The 13,780-nt window shown below is 36.8% G+C and overlaps 1 protein-coding gene across 1 annotated transcript in view; it reads right to left on the reverse strand.

The window, feature by feature from the left end:
* UGT8 (UDP glycosyltransferase 8) overlaps positions 1–13,780 on the reverse strand; it is a 109,133-nt gene that overhangs the window by 9,164 nt on the left and 86,189 nt on the right. The window contains exons 3-5 of the mRNA XM_011999458.1: positions 8,120–8,262; positions 6,533–6,609; positions 3,732–3,951 (exon numbers count right to left, since the gene is read on the reverse strand). Of these exons, the coding sequence (XP_011854848.1) occupies positions 3,732–3,951; positions 6,533–6,609; positions 8,120–8,262 (440 nt within the window). The remainder of the gene's footprint in view (positions 1–3,731; positions 3,952–6,532; positions 6,610–8,119; positions 8,263–13,780) is intronic.

A 13,780-nucleotide genomic window follows, 5' to 3' on the forward strand; every position in this document is an offset into this window, starting at 1 on the left:
TTTGCTGAAGTTCCTTTCAGTTCAATAAATTTGGGGGCTGAGACGATGGGGTTTTCTAAATATAAAATCATGTCATCTGCAAACAGAGACAATTTGACTTCCTCTCTTCCTATTTGAATCCTCCCTATTTCTTTCTCTTGCTTGATTGCCTTGGCCAGAATTTCCAAAACTATGTTGAATAGGAGTGGTGACAGAGGGCATCTTTGTCTTGTGCTGGTTTCCAAAGGGAATGCTTCCAGCTTTTGCCCATTCAGTATGATATTGGCTGTAGATCTGTCATAAATACCTCTTATTATTTTGAGATAAGTTCCATCAATACCTAGTTTATTAAGAGTTTTTTACATGAAGGGGTACTGAATTTTATCAAAGGCTTTTCTGTGTCTATTGAGATATTCATGTGGTTTTTTGTCTTTGGTTCTGGTTATGTGATAGATTACCTTTATAGATTTATATATGTTGAACCAGCCTTGCATCCCAGGGATAAAGCCAACTTGATCATAGTGGATAAGCTTTTTTTTTTGAAGACGGAGTCTTGCTCTGTCGCCCATGCTGGAGTGCAGTGGTGTAATCTCAGCTCACCGCAAGCTCTGCCTCCCAGGTTCACGCCATTCTCCTGCCTCAGCCTCCTGAGTAGCTGGGACTACAGGCGCCCACCACCACACCCAGTTAATTTTTTGTATTTTTAGTAGAGACGGGGGTTTCACCATGTTAGCCAGGATGGTCTTGATCTCCTGACCTCATGATCTGCCCGCCTCGTGCTGTTGGATTCAGTTTGCCAGGATTTTATTGAAGATTTTCACATTGATGTTCATCAGAGATATTGGCCTGAAGTTTTCTTTTTGTTGTTGTTGTTGTTGTGTCTTTCCAGTTTTGGTACAGGATAATGCTGGCTTCATAAAAGGAATCTTCTTTTACAGTATTAGTTACTTGGTTTAAACTAGAATATCTCGGACACAATATTAGTGAGGCAAACTAATATTTTCAATAATTATCACCTGTTAAATGTGGAATATTATCACATTTGAAACAAAGACAGACAAATGACTTCAGTTTATATAATGACTTTTAGCAAAGGACATGCTACACAAATCACTGGCATTTTTACATTGACTAAGACATCTTTCTATGTACAAAATCCTTTCGGTTAAATATTTAAGGTTTTCAAGTTACGTAAGATTAACTCATTATCTGATATGCATACTTTTGGGAATGATATAAATTTATTCATGGCATAGAATAATGCTTAAATCAAGCACTTACATCTCTCCAATATTCTATAGCTGGAACCGCCATGTGACCTAAGATCGTAACCTGTTCTTGCTCTGATTCAGCTTGGTTCATGCCTCACAAAACACAGCTGGACTAACTACCTGTGAAAAACCTAGATTTTTGCTCTTTCCTTTTTATCCGACCCAATCTCAGCAGTTCTGCAACTGTTTCCCCATAATTCTACTCAGGGCTGTATTTTACAAACTTTCCTGAAAGGCTACATGTATACACACACACACACACACACATATGATACATATGTGATGTATATGTGTGTGCATATATATATACACATGAAAGAATATCATGTTTTGAAAAGCACGCCTTTAAAGAAAAACCATAGATAACAGAAGAAAGGATCTACTTAGGCAACCCTAGTTATGGAACACATTGCTTCCAATGGCAGAGCTGTATCCAGCACTGGATCCTTTCAGAGTCCAGAGTATGAAGGTCACCTCTGAGCTCACATAAAGGCAGTATAATGAACTTCAGTTGAATTCGGCATTTTATATGCAAGCATAATCCTTTTACATGAAATAATTTTTCTTATTATTGGTCGTTCCTTAGAATGTGGCAGTGTTTCTCAAGCCAATGTTAAGCCATATCCCCTGGGCATAAAAAGAAAAAGCTTATACTCTTCTAATCTTTAATGCTATCGGAAATGCAAGATAAATTAAACATCATGTCTACAAATGAAGAAAACTGCTACTTTGTTTTAAAACTACACAGGCCAATTCTTCACCCTTTGAGACTCATTTGTGAACTAACTTAACTCAGGACCTATCAAGAATTTAAAAGCAAACATAAAGATTCTGCTTCATCATTTACCTGTGTAAATAAATCTCCACATTTCTTTAATACTCAGTGCTAGGGAAACCCAGCAACACCAGGCTTACCATGCAGTACAAAGAGCACTGTCTTGGTAATCAGACAGTCCTGGCTTCTAATTTCGACTATGATTGCTGTTGTAAGCCAAATTACTTAAGTTCTCTGAATATCAAGTGCCTTGCCTATATAATGTGGATAATAAAAACTGTGATACACAGCTGTTATAAATATGAAAATGAAATAAGCACATAACATTTGACACAATGTAGATATCCAAAGATTGTTCACATTGCAGTTTCTCCCTCAGTTTGGAAGATCCTGGTAGAATATTATCTGGTGTCAACATGGCTGGTCAAATGACTGCTGTTTTTATTTTCTAAATTATAGAAAACATGCATAAAGCATTATCACAGGAATCTAAAGGATATTTCCATAACTTCATAATTTATTGACAATCTATTGAAAATAATTGGCTACTGACAATATGCTGTGGTGTGTACATTCATCAGCTTTAATGTTAATTGAAACTGTGTCCGGAATTGGTGGGTTCTTGGTCTCGCCGACTTCAAGAAAGAAGCCATGGACCCTCGCTGTGAGTGTTACAGTTCTTAAACATGGTGTGTCCGAAGTTTGTTCCTTTGGATGTTCAGATGTGTCCAGAGTCTTCCTTCTGGTGGATTTGTGGTCTCGCTGACTTCAGGAGTAAGCTGCAGACCTTCTCGGTGTTACAGCTCTTTAAAGGCAGCACGTCTGGAGTTGTTCATTCCTTCCGGTGGGTTCGTGGTCTCCCTGGCCTCAGGAGTGAAGCTGCAGACCTTTGCGGCGAGTGTTACAGTTCACAAAGGTGGCGCGTCCGGAGTTGTTCGTTCCTCTCGTCCAGAGCTGTTCGTCCCTCCCTGTGTGTTCGTGGTCTCGCTGGCTTCAGGGGCGAAGCTGCAAACCTTCCCGGTGAGTGTTACAGCTCATAAAGGTGGCGCGGACCCAAAGAGTGAGCAGCAGCAAGATTTAGTGTGAAGAGCTAAAGAACAGACCTTACACACACAGCAAATGGACCCAAGCGGGTTGCTGCAGTTGGCTTGGGCAGCCTGCTTTTATTCCCTTATCTGATTCCGCCCACATCCTGTTGATTGGTCGACTTTACAGAGAGCTGATTGGTCCGTTTCAACAGGGGGCTGATTGATGCGTTTAAAAACCTTTAGCTAGACAAAGAGTCCTGACTGGTGCGTTTACAATCCTTTGGCTAGACAGGAAAGTTCTCCTAAGTCCCCACCTGACCCAGAAGCCCAGACGGCTTGACTTCTCACTGGCACTCGCTGCGGGACATTGCGGGTACTCCGGCAGCCCAGAGGGAGCTCATCTCCGGATCAAGCCCAGCAGGCCTGGCTGCGGAGCCTGGGGCCAGCCCCGGGAGCGCCCTGTGCAGCCCGGGCTCCTGCCCGCACCTCTCCCTCCACACCTCCCCGCGAGCAGAGGGAGTCCGCTCCTGCCTTGGCCAGCCCCAGAGAGGGGCCTCCACAGCACAGCAGAGGGCTTAAGGGCTCCTAGAGTGCTTCAGCCAGAGCAGACACCGAGGCCCAAGAGGTGCCCAGAGCGAGTGAGGGCTGCTAGCACGTTGTCACCTCTCAAAACCTTACCTGGGATTATTGATAACCTTCACCAGTGCTTCATACAGCTCTTTTTCAGTAACTGTCTTCCATTCTAGTAATATTCCCATTCCTTTTGCCTGTACTCTAGTCATAGTATCATAATGGTCTCCAAAGAGTGGAATTCCCACTACAGGCACACCATGATACATAGTTTCAAAAATACTGTTCAAGCCACCATGGCTCAGGAAGGCTTTAATCTTTGAATGCCCTGAAGAAAGATGAAAAAGAAAACAACTTACAACAGTATTTACTCTACAGAAGAGATTTTCCCAGAAATGTATTAAAATTGACACCACAGTAAACATGCATTTCAGATAAAGGATTCCTAAAGTGTAATTTCACTGATTCCTGTTCTACACCAATTAACATATTTGTTACATACATAATTGTCAGATTTTGATACATCAATTAAAAGCCATTTTTAGGTAGTTGAAATGTACATTACTATTTTTAACACAAACACTGCATGACTAACATATTTAAATGGCCAATAATTATTAGGAAGCCAATGAAAGCAAGAAATGCCAAATACCAGAGTGAAAACGTAGACATCTACTTTCTGGCTACTCAAATGTTTATCAACGTTAAAGTCAAAAACACTTTTTTAAACAAATGTAAAGAAAGGCTGGATTCCAGAAGTCAATGAAGAGTTTGTGTGCTTCTCCAAAAAGAAATGTTATAATCACTATTTACAACATTCAAGTTCTATCAGCATTAGTATTTCACAATTTTAGGGTTTAATTTTACATTTATGTGCTCAATCATGTAGAGATAAACGTTTATAATCATTTGTAAGACATGAGACATCACATAACGTCTAGTTGTTATAGGAATAAAAGAGATAATTTGTCAAAATTAATGTGGAAATTCAAAACTTAGATTTGTTCTCCTGGTAAATGGCCTACATTTCCATAAAAGAGATCAAAAGTTTGGCATAAGAGTTGTAAAAACAAAACAAAACAAAACAAAAAACATTGTACCTAGGATATATGTTATTGGCCAGAAAGAAATTATACCTAGCTGAAATGTTGATCTTTTAAAATATACATGTGCCAGGTACAAAATTACTGTATGTGGGAACCATGGTCTCAATGGTGCTCCTGGAGTTCTTCCATCCTGAAGTCCAGTGGAACTGGTTAGTCAGTGTCTATAGCCCTTACCCACAGGTGGCTTCTCTGACTCTTAGGTCCAACTAAAGGATCTGCCCTAGAAGTGGATTTCAATCTTTATTTTTAGCAAAGACCCCTCTCTTTGAACAAAACCAACCACCAAGCCCAACAGTAAAAAATAAAGCTGAGCTGCTGTGTAAAGAGGAAGAGCTGGCTACGAGGGGAGGGGAAAGACATTGATTTAGTTCCTACTTCTCATCCTGTAAGAATCTTTTGATCATAGTTAGAAGCTATTAGAGGACTTACAAGGATCGTACCTATTGTTAAAAAAGATACTAATCTTGAAAAAGAGAGCTGACATTGAGAAGCCTAGAGCGGCTATGGACTTGAGGAGGGTGTTCAGGCATGGACCTTGTAGTAGAGCCTCACGGTCCAAAAAAAAAAAAAAAAAAAAAAAAAAAAAAAAAAAAAAAACATAAAATCCACACACAATAAAAGTTTAGATGTTCATACATAACAGTGTCACACTGTCGCACTGAGGTAGCTGATAGCCAGGTTATCTTATTTAAATTTCCTGCTTCTTTCTTATCTTCTAAGGAATCTAAGTCATAATAGTAAAGCCATTAAAGACTTAAAAATAAAAAAATACAAGTATCAAGAAAGGTAAATTGCCTTGTATTCTTTTTTCTTCAGTTTTAGCATTTATAGAATAGTATTATAATAAGCTAAATGAAAAGAAATTATATACATAAATAAAATTCTTTACTGGTTTTTGGTTATACAATTTAATTTGCTGCTTTTTAGGAGAATCACTATAGCTGTATTAAAATATAGTTTCGATGTCTTAAAAGTATAAGTTAAAATTAAAGCCACTTTTACATAACGTTAGGTGTATTATGGAAAAAATGGTCAATATTTTCAAAATCAATCCCATTTTTATAATTTTTGTAATCAATAATATATTCAAGGATACTACGGCATTAGCTTTTTCTAAAAATTTAATGAATAAAAATTTGCATTATTATTATCTGTGCTTATTGAACACAGAGTTAAATTATCTAGATTCAAACACACTTAAAAGACATGCATATAATAATTACTATTTTAATTTTGAGAATCAGAATCCCCAAGATTAAATAATATAAAGTTCTTCAAAACTACCCAGTGATTTAGGACTAAACAGAGCAGATAATCTAATTAAAGTTAAAATAAATTGACTGTTCCTCTTGTCTTCCACTTCTTTTTGGTTTCAGACAAATGAATAACTTCTAATTTCTCTTGGTTCTCAGACCATCTGTAATAAATCTGTAACCTAAATCTACATTCTTATTGTTTTAACTGTTGTACTTTCACCTGATTACTCTAATTAGGTATAATCTTATTCACTACTAATTTATATAGTTTATTAAGTACATAATTTCCAGATAATTAAAATTGGAGACTGGTCTAAAAATTTTAATATAGATGCCCAAATGTTTACATTTTACACACTCTTTTCTAGTAAATAAAGATTTAAAATTTTGACCTCAAATTTAAGACTTGAAATACTGGATAAAAAACATAAAACTCTAACATTTACTACACACATACCGTATGAACCTCTCAAGTAAAAAAAAAAAAATCACGTTTATGTAATTAAAACCTAACAGCCAAGTAAGTAACCACAAATCATTTACTTACCAAGCAGGTCATTCTGTGGTAACCATTCTATGAGTTTAGTGTTGTTTCCTAGATTCTTTGGTTTGGGTCCTGAAAACCTAAAATGTACACCAGAAAATTAATCTTTTAAAAATCAAACCTTACTCATAGTATGTGCTCTCTGATTAAAGTATGAGATTTAAAATAAATGTTTGATGATCTTTTGTTGATATTCTTAAGAATGAAACCATGCTTTGGTAACAACAAATATTTGATTACGTTTCTTTTAAAAAACTTTTACTGGATGGAGGAAAAACAAGAAATAATTTGCTTACATAGAGATCTATTTTCCATTGGCTCCTCATACCTATACACATATAGAGATAGGGAAACAAAAAAACAACCAAATAAACCTACACTAGAAGTCATTCCCCACAAACAGTCAGAAGCTGGAACAAGAAGGGGCAGGGAGGGCTGCCACTGCTATGGCAGTCCATATCCCTAATCCTTAACAACCCAAGCCTAGGGAAGGCACAAGTGTTGAAAGAAATCAGAACGTTCTCTTCTTTAGCTTCACCAGAAATAAAAGTTTTGTGAGGCAAAGCACATAATTAGAGTGTTTTCTGCCTTATGTTAAAAGATAAAACATAAATATGCTTAACAACTAAGAGGGTGACAAAAGAGTCTGAACGGAGTAGACATAAACTGTCCTAAATGAAGCAGAAGTACTTTCTGGGGTTAAGCCTAATAGAGGAAACCCAATGGGACCAGATGTGAAGGGAAAAGTCCTGAACAGTTAGAATAAAATAAATGTCACTGCATAGCTCAGCAGGGGGAGCTAACCCTTACTCATTTGTTATAAAGGGAAAATCTCTATTATTAAAAGCCTAATTGCAATGGCTTAAGGGGCACTTTCTTCTACTCATGGTAGTAACTATGGGACCAATGTTGTATCCCTAGAGTTCAACAGTGGTAGTATGTGCTCAATAAATACATGCTAAATACAGTGTTCGTGTCTGAGTTTTCAATATTGGGTTGGAAATTCCAAAGACAGTCATGTGTTGGCAATGCCTTCCAAAAGAAGCTGTGGTCAATCTATGGTTCTGTCTTAAACTGTGTTAAATGGTAAGTGATTGTGTTTTTAAAGGTCAAGTTTGTTAAATAAAATAAATCAAAAATATATGTAAAGGAGACAAAGTGGGAGCCAAAAAGAGTCCATGGTATTTTAGGTATTTGTTAATCCATCATTTTCTTCCTCATTTCAAAACTGATTTGAAGGAGTATATAAAAAGGCATGCAATTAAAACTAACTTTTAAAATCATAATAAATAATAAAAGAGTAAACGAGGGTGGAACTCTGAGGGAAACATAAATATTCATCTGACACACGGAAAAGTCATTCTGAATAATATCTTCTTTCTGTCCTATAGGTGAGAGGTTTCTTTATCCATCATAGAGCCTTATGAATTAATTCCTAAATTTCAATATGCTAAGAAACAAAATGAAAGTCAAGGGCATCTTGCTAATCTTGCCAGAGAAACAATGTGCTGTGCTTTACTGGGACCTGTGGGCTAAACAAGGAGATATTGAATGTCAATAACAAAGAAACAATCTACATTATTACCTTACCTCCAAATCACTTTTTGAGGCAATCTCCCCAGAGCTCCTGCAAGTTTGTTAGCAATGTCTTCTGAGAGATACTTGACACCAGCTCCAAAAGACACCAAGACAAAGCCATGTTCATTAGCACCATTTACCCATCTTTGGAGATCCTGTAAATCAAAACACGGCAGTAAGTTTTACGAAGACCAATCTAGTTTGTAATTGGTGTTATTAACAGCCCAGTTAAAAAAAGAAACTTTTAAAGTAATTTTCTTAAACAATTAGAAAGTAAAGGATATATTTTCTTCTAAATAACTGCTTTTGTTTACAACATTTCATCTGATAATGCTAACTGAAATGAGGACATATAAACCACAACAAAAATAATTTAAAAAATAAGTAGCTAAAGGCTTAAAGTCTCAGAAAAAGGGCAAAAATTGGAAATGATGATACATGGTCAGAAAAAAATCTGTATGCAGACACAAGCAAAAGATGTGGATTAAACATATGAAAAATCAATCATACTGGCAAAAATTTGTTAATGCATCGTTTACAAATTTCTGCCAGTATGATTGATTTGCATTGAAAATCAAATCAGTTCATTTTAAGAAATACCACCCTTACTTCATTTTATTATACAATAAAAAGGCACAAGCTTGTTTTTAATGATGTCATCCCTTTGAATAAATCCTTGCCAAAGACACCCAGCTTTAGTTTCCCATAGGAAAACTAATAGAGCCAGGGCTCGTTGAGGAACACATTAATTCCATTGTAAGAATGATACACTTGCTGTCTATTGATGAGTCCTATGCCATAATGAAGTCACGAAAGCAGAAGCCTGACCCATTCTGTGTTCATAATGTGCAGAGTGAGCTGCCACAGTTATACATCATAGACCCCGCAGGTCTCTCACTCAGGAAGAATGAGTTATTGCCATGGTTGTGTCAGCCATGCTTCTGCATTTCGCACCACTTTGTAGCATAACCTTATTTGTAGCTAAGGAGTACTGCACAATAAGAAGTATCATCACGGCCAGGCATGGTGGCTCACGTCTGTAATCCCAGCACTTTGGGAGGCCAAGGCAGGCACATCATGAGGTCAGGAGATGGAGACAATCCTGGCTAACACGGTGAAACCCCATCTCTACTAAAAATAAAAACAAACAAACAAACAAACAAAAAATAGCTGGGCATGGTGGCGGATGCCTGTAGTCCCAGCTACTCGGGCGGCTAAGGCAGGAGAACCAGGGAGGTGGAGCTTGCAGTGAGCCAAGATTGTGCCACTGCACTCCAGCCTGAGCGACAGAGTGAGATTCTGTCTCAAAAAAAAAAAGCATCGTCACAATGGCATCACTGCACAGCTTAATTAATTATTTAATGGAACATTAAGCCTAAGTTTTCCTTCCTTTCCCTTTTCTATTCATTTTATCACCTAAAGAAATTTGTATTCTCTATTGTACTCAGCAAGTGATTGACCACATTTTATGTCCCCAAAAAATTAGCGAATAATGTCACTGCATGACCCAGAGTGATGACAGAAAGGAGGTACATCCTTCTAGCTACTGAATGAGTAAAATAGTCTACAATTATTTGGTAGGGAAGAAAATCTTACCAAAACATTGTATTTTCCAGGAAGCTCTATTTATAAATACAGATAATCCTTGACTTTATGATACTGTGAAAGCTATACTCCTTCAGTAGAGACTGTACTTCAAATTTTGAATTTTGATCTTTTCTAAGGCTGGTCATATGCCTGAACAGTGACAGTGAGCTGTAGCTCTTAGTAACGCAATCATGAGGGTAAATGGCCAACACACAACTGTGTACTGTCTTGGCAGATGATTTTGTCCAAGTGTAGGCTAATGGAAGTGTTCTGAGCACATTTAACGTAGGCTAGGCTATGACGTCGGTATGTTAGGTGTATTAAACACATTTTGACTTAAAATATTTTCAACTTATGATATCTGGACAGAACCCCACTGTAAGTCAAAGAACATATGTATATAAAAGAAATACAGACTATATCAATTTTGAATTAAAACTTTTATATTCTGTTACATTTACCAAGAATATGTAAGATGCTGAAAATTTAACAGTGTTATCCTTAGATTGAAAGTAATAAACAAGAGCAGAATGATTTAAAGTTTTATGTACAGTCCTAAGCTAGATGTACTTAAAATCAATATAAATGCTACACAGTAAAATCGTATGAATACATACAGTATATGTAAGTACCAAATATAAGCCTTTACTGATATGTAAAATAGTAGAAAAATTTATATTCATCATGTTTCCTTCAGGAAAAAAAACTCAATACTTTTAGAAGACAATATTCCACTTGGCTTAGAAGAAAGAGTGGGAACCAAGGTGACATGCAAACTCCTATTTCCTGAGTTGGAGGAAAAAGGCCAGAACAGAGACAGTGAGCAAGTGGATGCCTTACTGTCCCTCGATGTAACCCCTCCCCATGATTTCTAATCTTCAGCCTAAATTCACAGAACATTTGGTGTGATGGATGCTCTATGAGAACATTGAAGGGGTTGGGTTTTGGATTCAGTTGGCAAGCAGGTGATTCTGGAGTCATGAACAAATGCAAGAGCCAGATGTGGAAGCGATTTTAAATTTGCTGCTCACGGCAAAACTTTGAAATTGGAACTTCACGAAAAGTATACTGATATCTTCCGGTGGGTTGGGAGGCCTCAGGATATCTTAGCCATATATATGGAATTTTGGAATTTAAGACTCAGTTATAAAAGGCAAATTTATTTAATAACAGCTCTTAGAAAACAAACTTCATGGTAAATGTGTTCAACACACACACACACACACACACACACACACATATAAATCCTAACTCCAGAAATGTAACATTTTTAGAAGTAAAAGTACTTCTGTTTCTGGTCAAATAACTTCTGCTCCTGGTCAAATACCAAATTTTAAAACTGGACTAAAGAATTCTTTTATAATAGCAACAAAATCCATAAAGACCTAAGAATAAACCTAACAGAAATATACCAAATATACATGAAGAAAACATGAAAACTTTACTAAAGGACAAAGAAGGAAGGAAACCTGAATAAATGGGGACAATGGAACATGATGACAGAGACAATCAGCTATCGATTGAAGAAAAAAATACGAGGTTCTATCCCTCCTCTAGTAGCAGTCAAAGAGGGATTATAAGTTAAATTGGTTTATAATTTTAAAAAGACATTTTAAAAATCAACAAAATACTTAATAGTCTGACAGAAATATTTACAATACACATAATAAAGGACTAATACTAAAATAAAATAGGGGGAATAAAACCACAAACACCAAAAAACCAGAAAGCACCCAATTCACAGAAGAAAACTAAATGGTATAAACATTAAAAGAACCTTTGTTTCACATGACTAATCAGAGAAACAAATTCAAATTGTTTTCATATTGTCTATATAGTGCTCTGTCGATATGTAATATTTCATTAATATTTAATTCATTTTAAGGAATAGAACCTAGAATTTACCCTTTAAGTACTATTGTTTTGTAATTTTCTTGTAACTGTTTTTGTTTGTTTGCTGGAAGGATGTCTTTTCTTAAATGGCCTCTGGGTTTACTGTTATTAGCAAGCCTTTTCCACTTCAAGATTATCTTTTAAATGGTCCATATTTTCTTTTCATAATTTTACAGTATAATTTCTTTAACGTTTTAATCTTTTAAACAATGAGCATTTATTTTGAAGGAAAGAATAACAATGACATCCATCTTTATTTTTAACCAAATTGTTAGCCAGTCTTCTCAACATTAGTTATTTAATATCTCATCATCTCAATTATTTGAAATGCCACCCTCATAGTCTGTTTCTGAATTCTATTCTGTTCCAATGATCTATCCATCTCTGTGGCAGTGCCAAGAATTTTATTTTACATTTTTATATTTGGAATGTTAGATTTTATTACTTTTCATTTTGGGGATTCTGTTAGTTACTCTTATACTTAGTATATTTTTTAGGGACTCATCTTTTTTGTTAACTCATCAATGGTCATTTACTACCAGTACCACTACTTCTTAAGTTATGAATATTTGTGTATAAGGTACAGAATAAGCCTTCCATTTCACTCAATACAGGAATTTAGAAATTGCATCGTCTTTTACAGTAGGCCAGCACTGCATGCACGTTTCTCCACTAGATGGCAGGACAGGAAAGGAGCAATGTCTGGGCTCAACCTGCTTACATGCCCAAACCCCGACTACCTATATGGGTACAGGGGAACCTACACCAAGGGGAAAAAGTGACATTTTCAAATTGAAAAGAAAATGATCACAATAAGGGACCAAATACTGAACCGGAAATCAGCAACACTCACAGGCGCTCTCCTCGCTACATTAGAATGAATAATTCCATTCCTATGCAACTTGAGTAACAGATGTCTACCTATACTTAGCTATAAAGTCTATGTTTTTGAAAAGACAACCTCACAATAAAAATAATCATTTTATCTTCTTGTAGGATTAAGTCATCTGTTTTAAGTCTTTTATGGGAAAAGTTAGCATAATAAGGAAATATGGATTAATATACATTCTATTCCCCATAATCAGATGCTATATGTTAAGTATTTGCATTTATTTTAATGATCATGATCTGGATAGACACTGATTTGTTTCTAGTATTGCCAGATTTCTTATCCTAGAGTAATTATATACCAAATGCCTTGACTGGACCAGAGGAAGAATGAAGCAGTGAGGGGTGTGTTGTCCTCCCATGTCCCTCCATGTGGTGCTGTCCAGCATAAGCCGGTAAAACAGCCTAGCTCTGTGAGGCTGGAGACGGGGCAGAATAGAAGCTAAGCAATGTACCAGAGTGAGACTCGGGGAGCAACTACTCCCAAAATATAAAATTTTCATTATTTTCAGGTAATGTTTTGATATTAGGGACATCAAAGAATGGAAGATGGTGAAAAAATATTCAAAGAAGTGGAAAGCAAGATCTTGAAACTTTTAGAGAAGACAATCATTGGGTAATGCCTTCTTAAAAATATACTCTGTAATCCCAGCACTTTGGGAGGCCGAGACGGGCGGATCACGAGGTCAGGAGATCGAAACCATTCTGGCTAATACGGTGAAACCCCGTCTCTACTAAAAAATACAAAAAACTAGCCAGGCGAGGTGGCAGGCGCCTGTAGTCCCAGCTACTCGGGAGGCTGAGGCAGGAGAATGGCGTAAACCCGGGAGGCGGAGTTTGCAGTGAACTGAAATCTGGCCACTGCACTCCAGCCTGGGCAACAGAACCAGACTCTGCCGCCTCCCCCCCCAAAAAAATATATATATATTATATATATATGTGTGTGTGTGTGTGTGTGTATATATATATATACACACACTCATCCCCCTATCCAAAAATAAACAAAAATTTTTTACTCATTGTGGTCAATGTAAAACATATCCCAATGCAAGAAAATCATAAGTAGCTTCTTAAAAATGAGCTTCAGAAACAATGCAAGAATAATTACAAGTTGAATGGTGCAAGCCCACCTCCATCCTTGCTATCCTGGATTATGAGGACATCAGAGTCTTTCAGACCTCTAGAGAGGATAACAGGTCTGAGGTGTGGGGACACACTAGGCTGTCATGTTTGCACTCCAGATCTCTCCTGATACCAGCCTGCAACCCAAACCCACTCCTTTCTCTCCCCCAAGAATGGGAGCCT

The sequence above is a fragment of the Mandrillus leucophaeus genome, unplaced genomic scaffold (assembly GCF_000951045.1).
Source record: "Mandrillus leucophaeus isolate KB7577 unplaced genomic scaffold, Mleu.le_1.0 Scaffold594, whole genome shotgun sequence".
Classification (NCBI taxonomy): Eukaryota; Metazoa; Chordata; class Mammalia; order Primates; family Cercopithecidae; genus Mandrillus; species Mandrillus leucophaeus.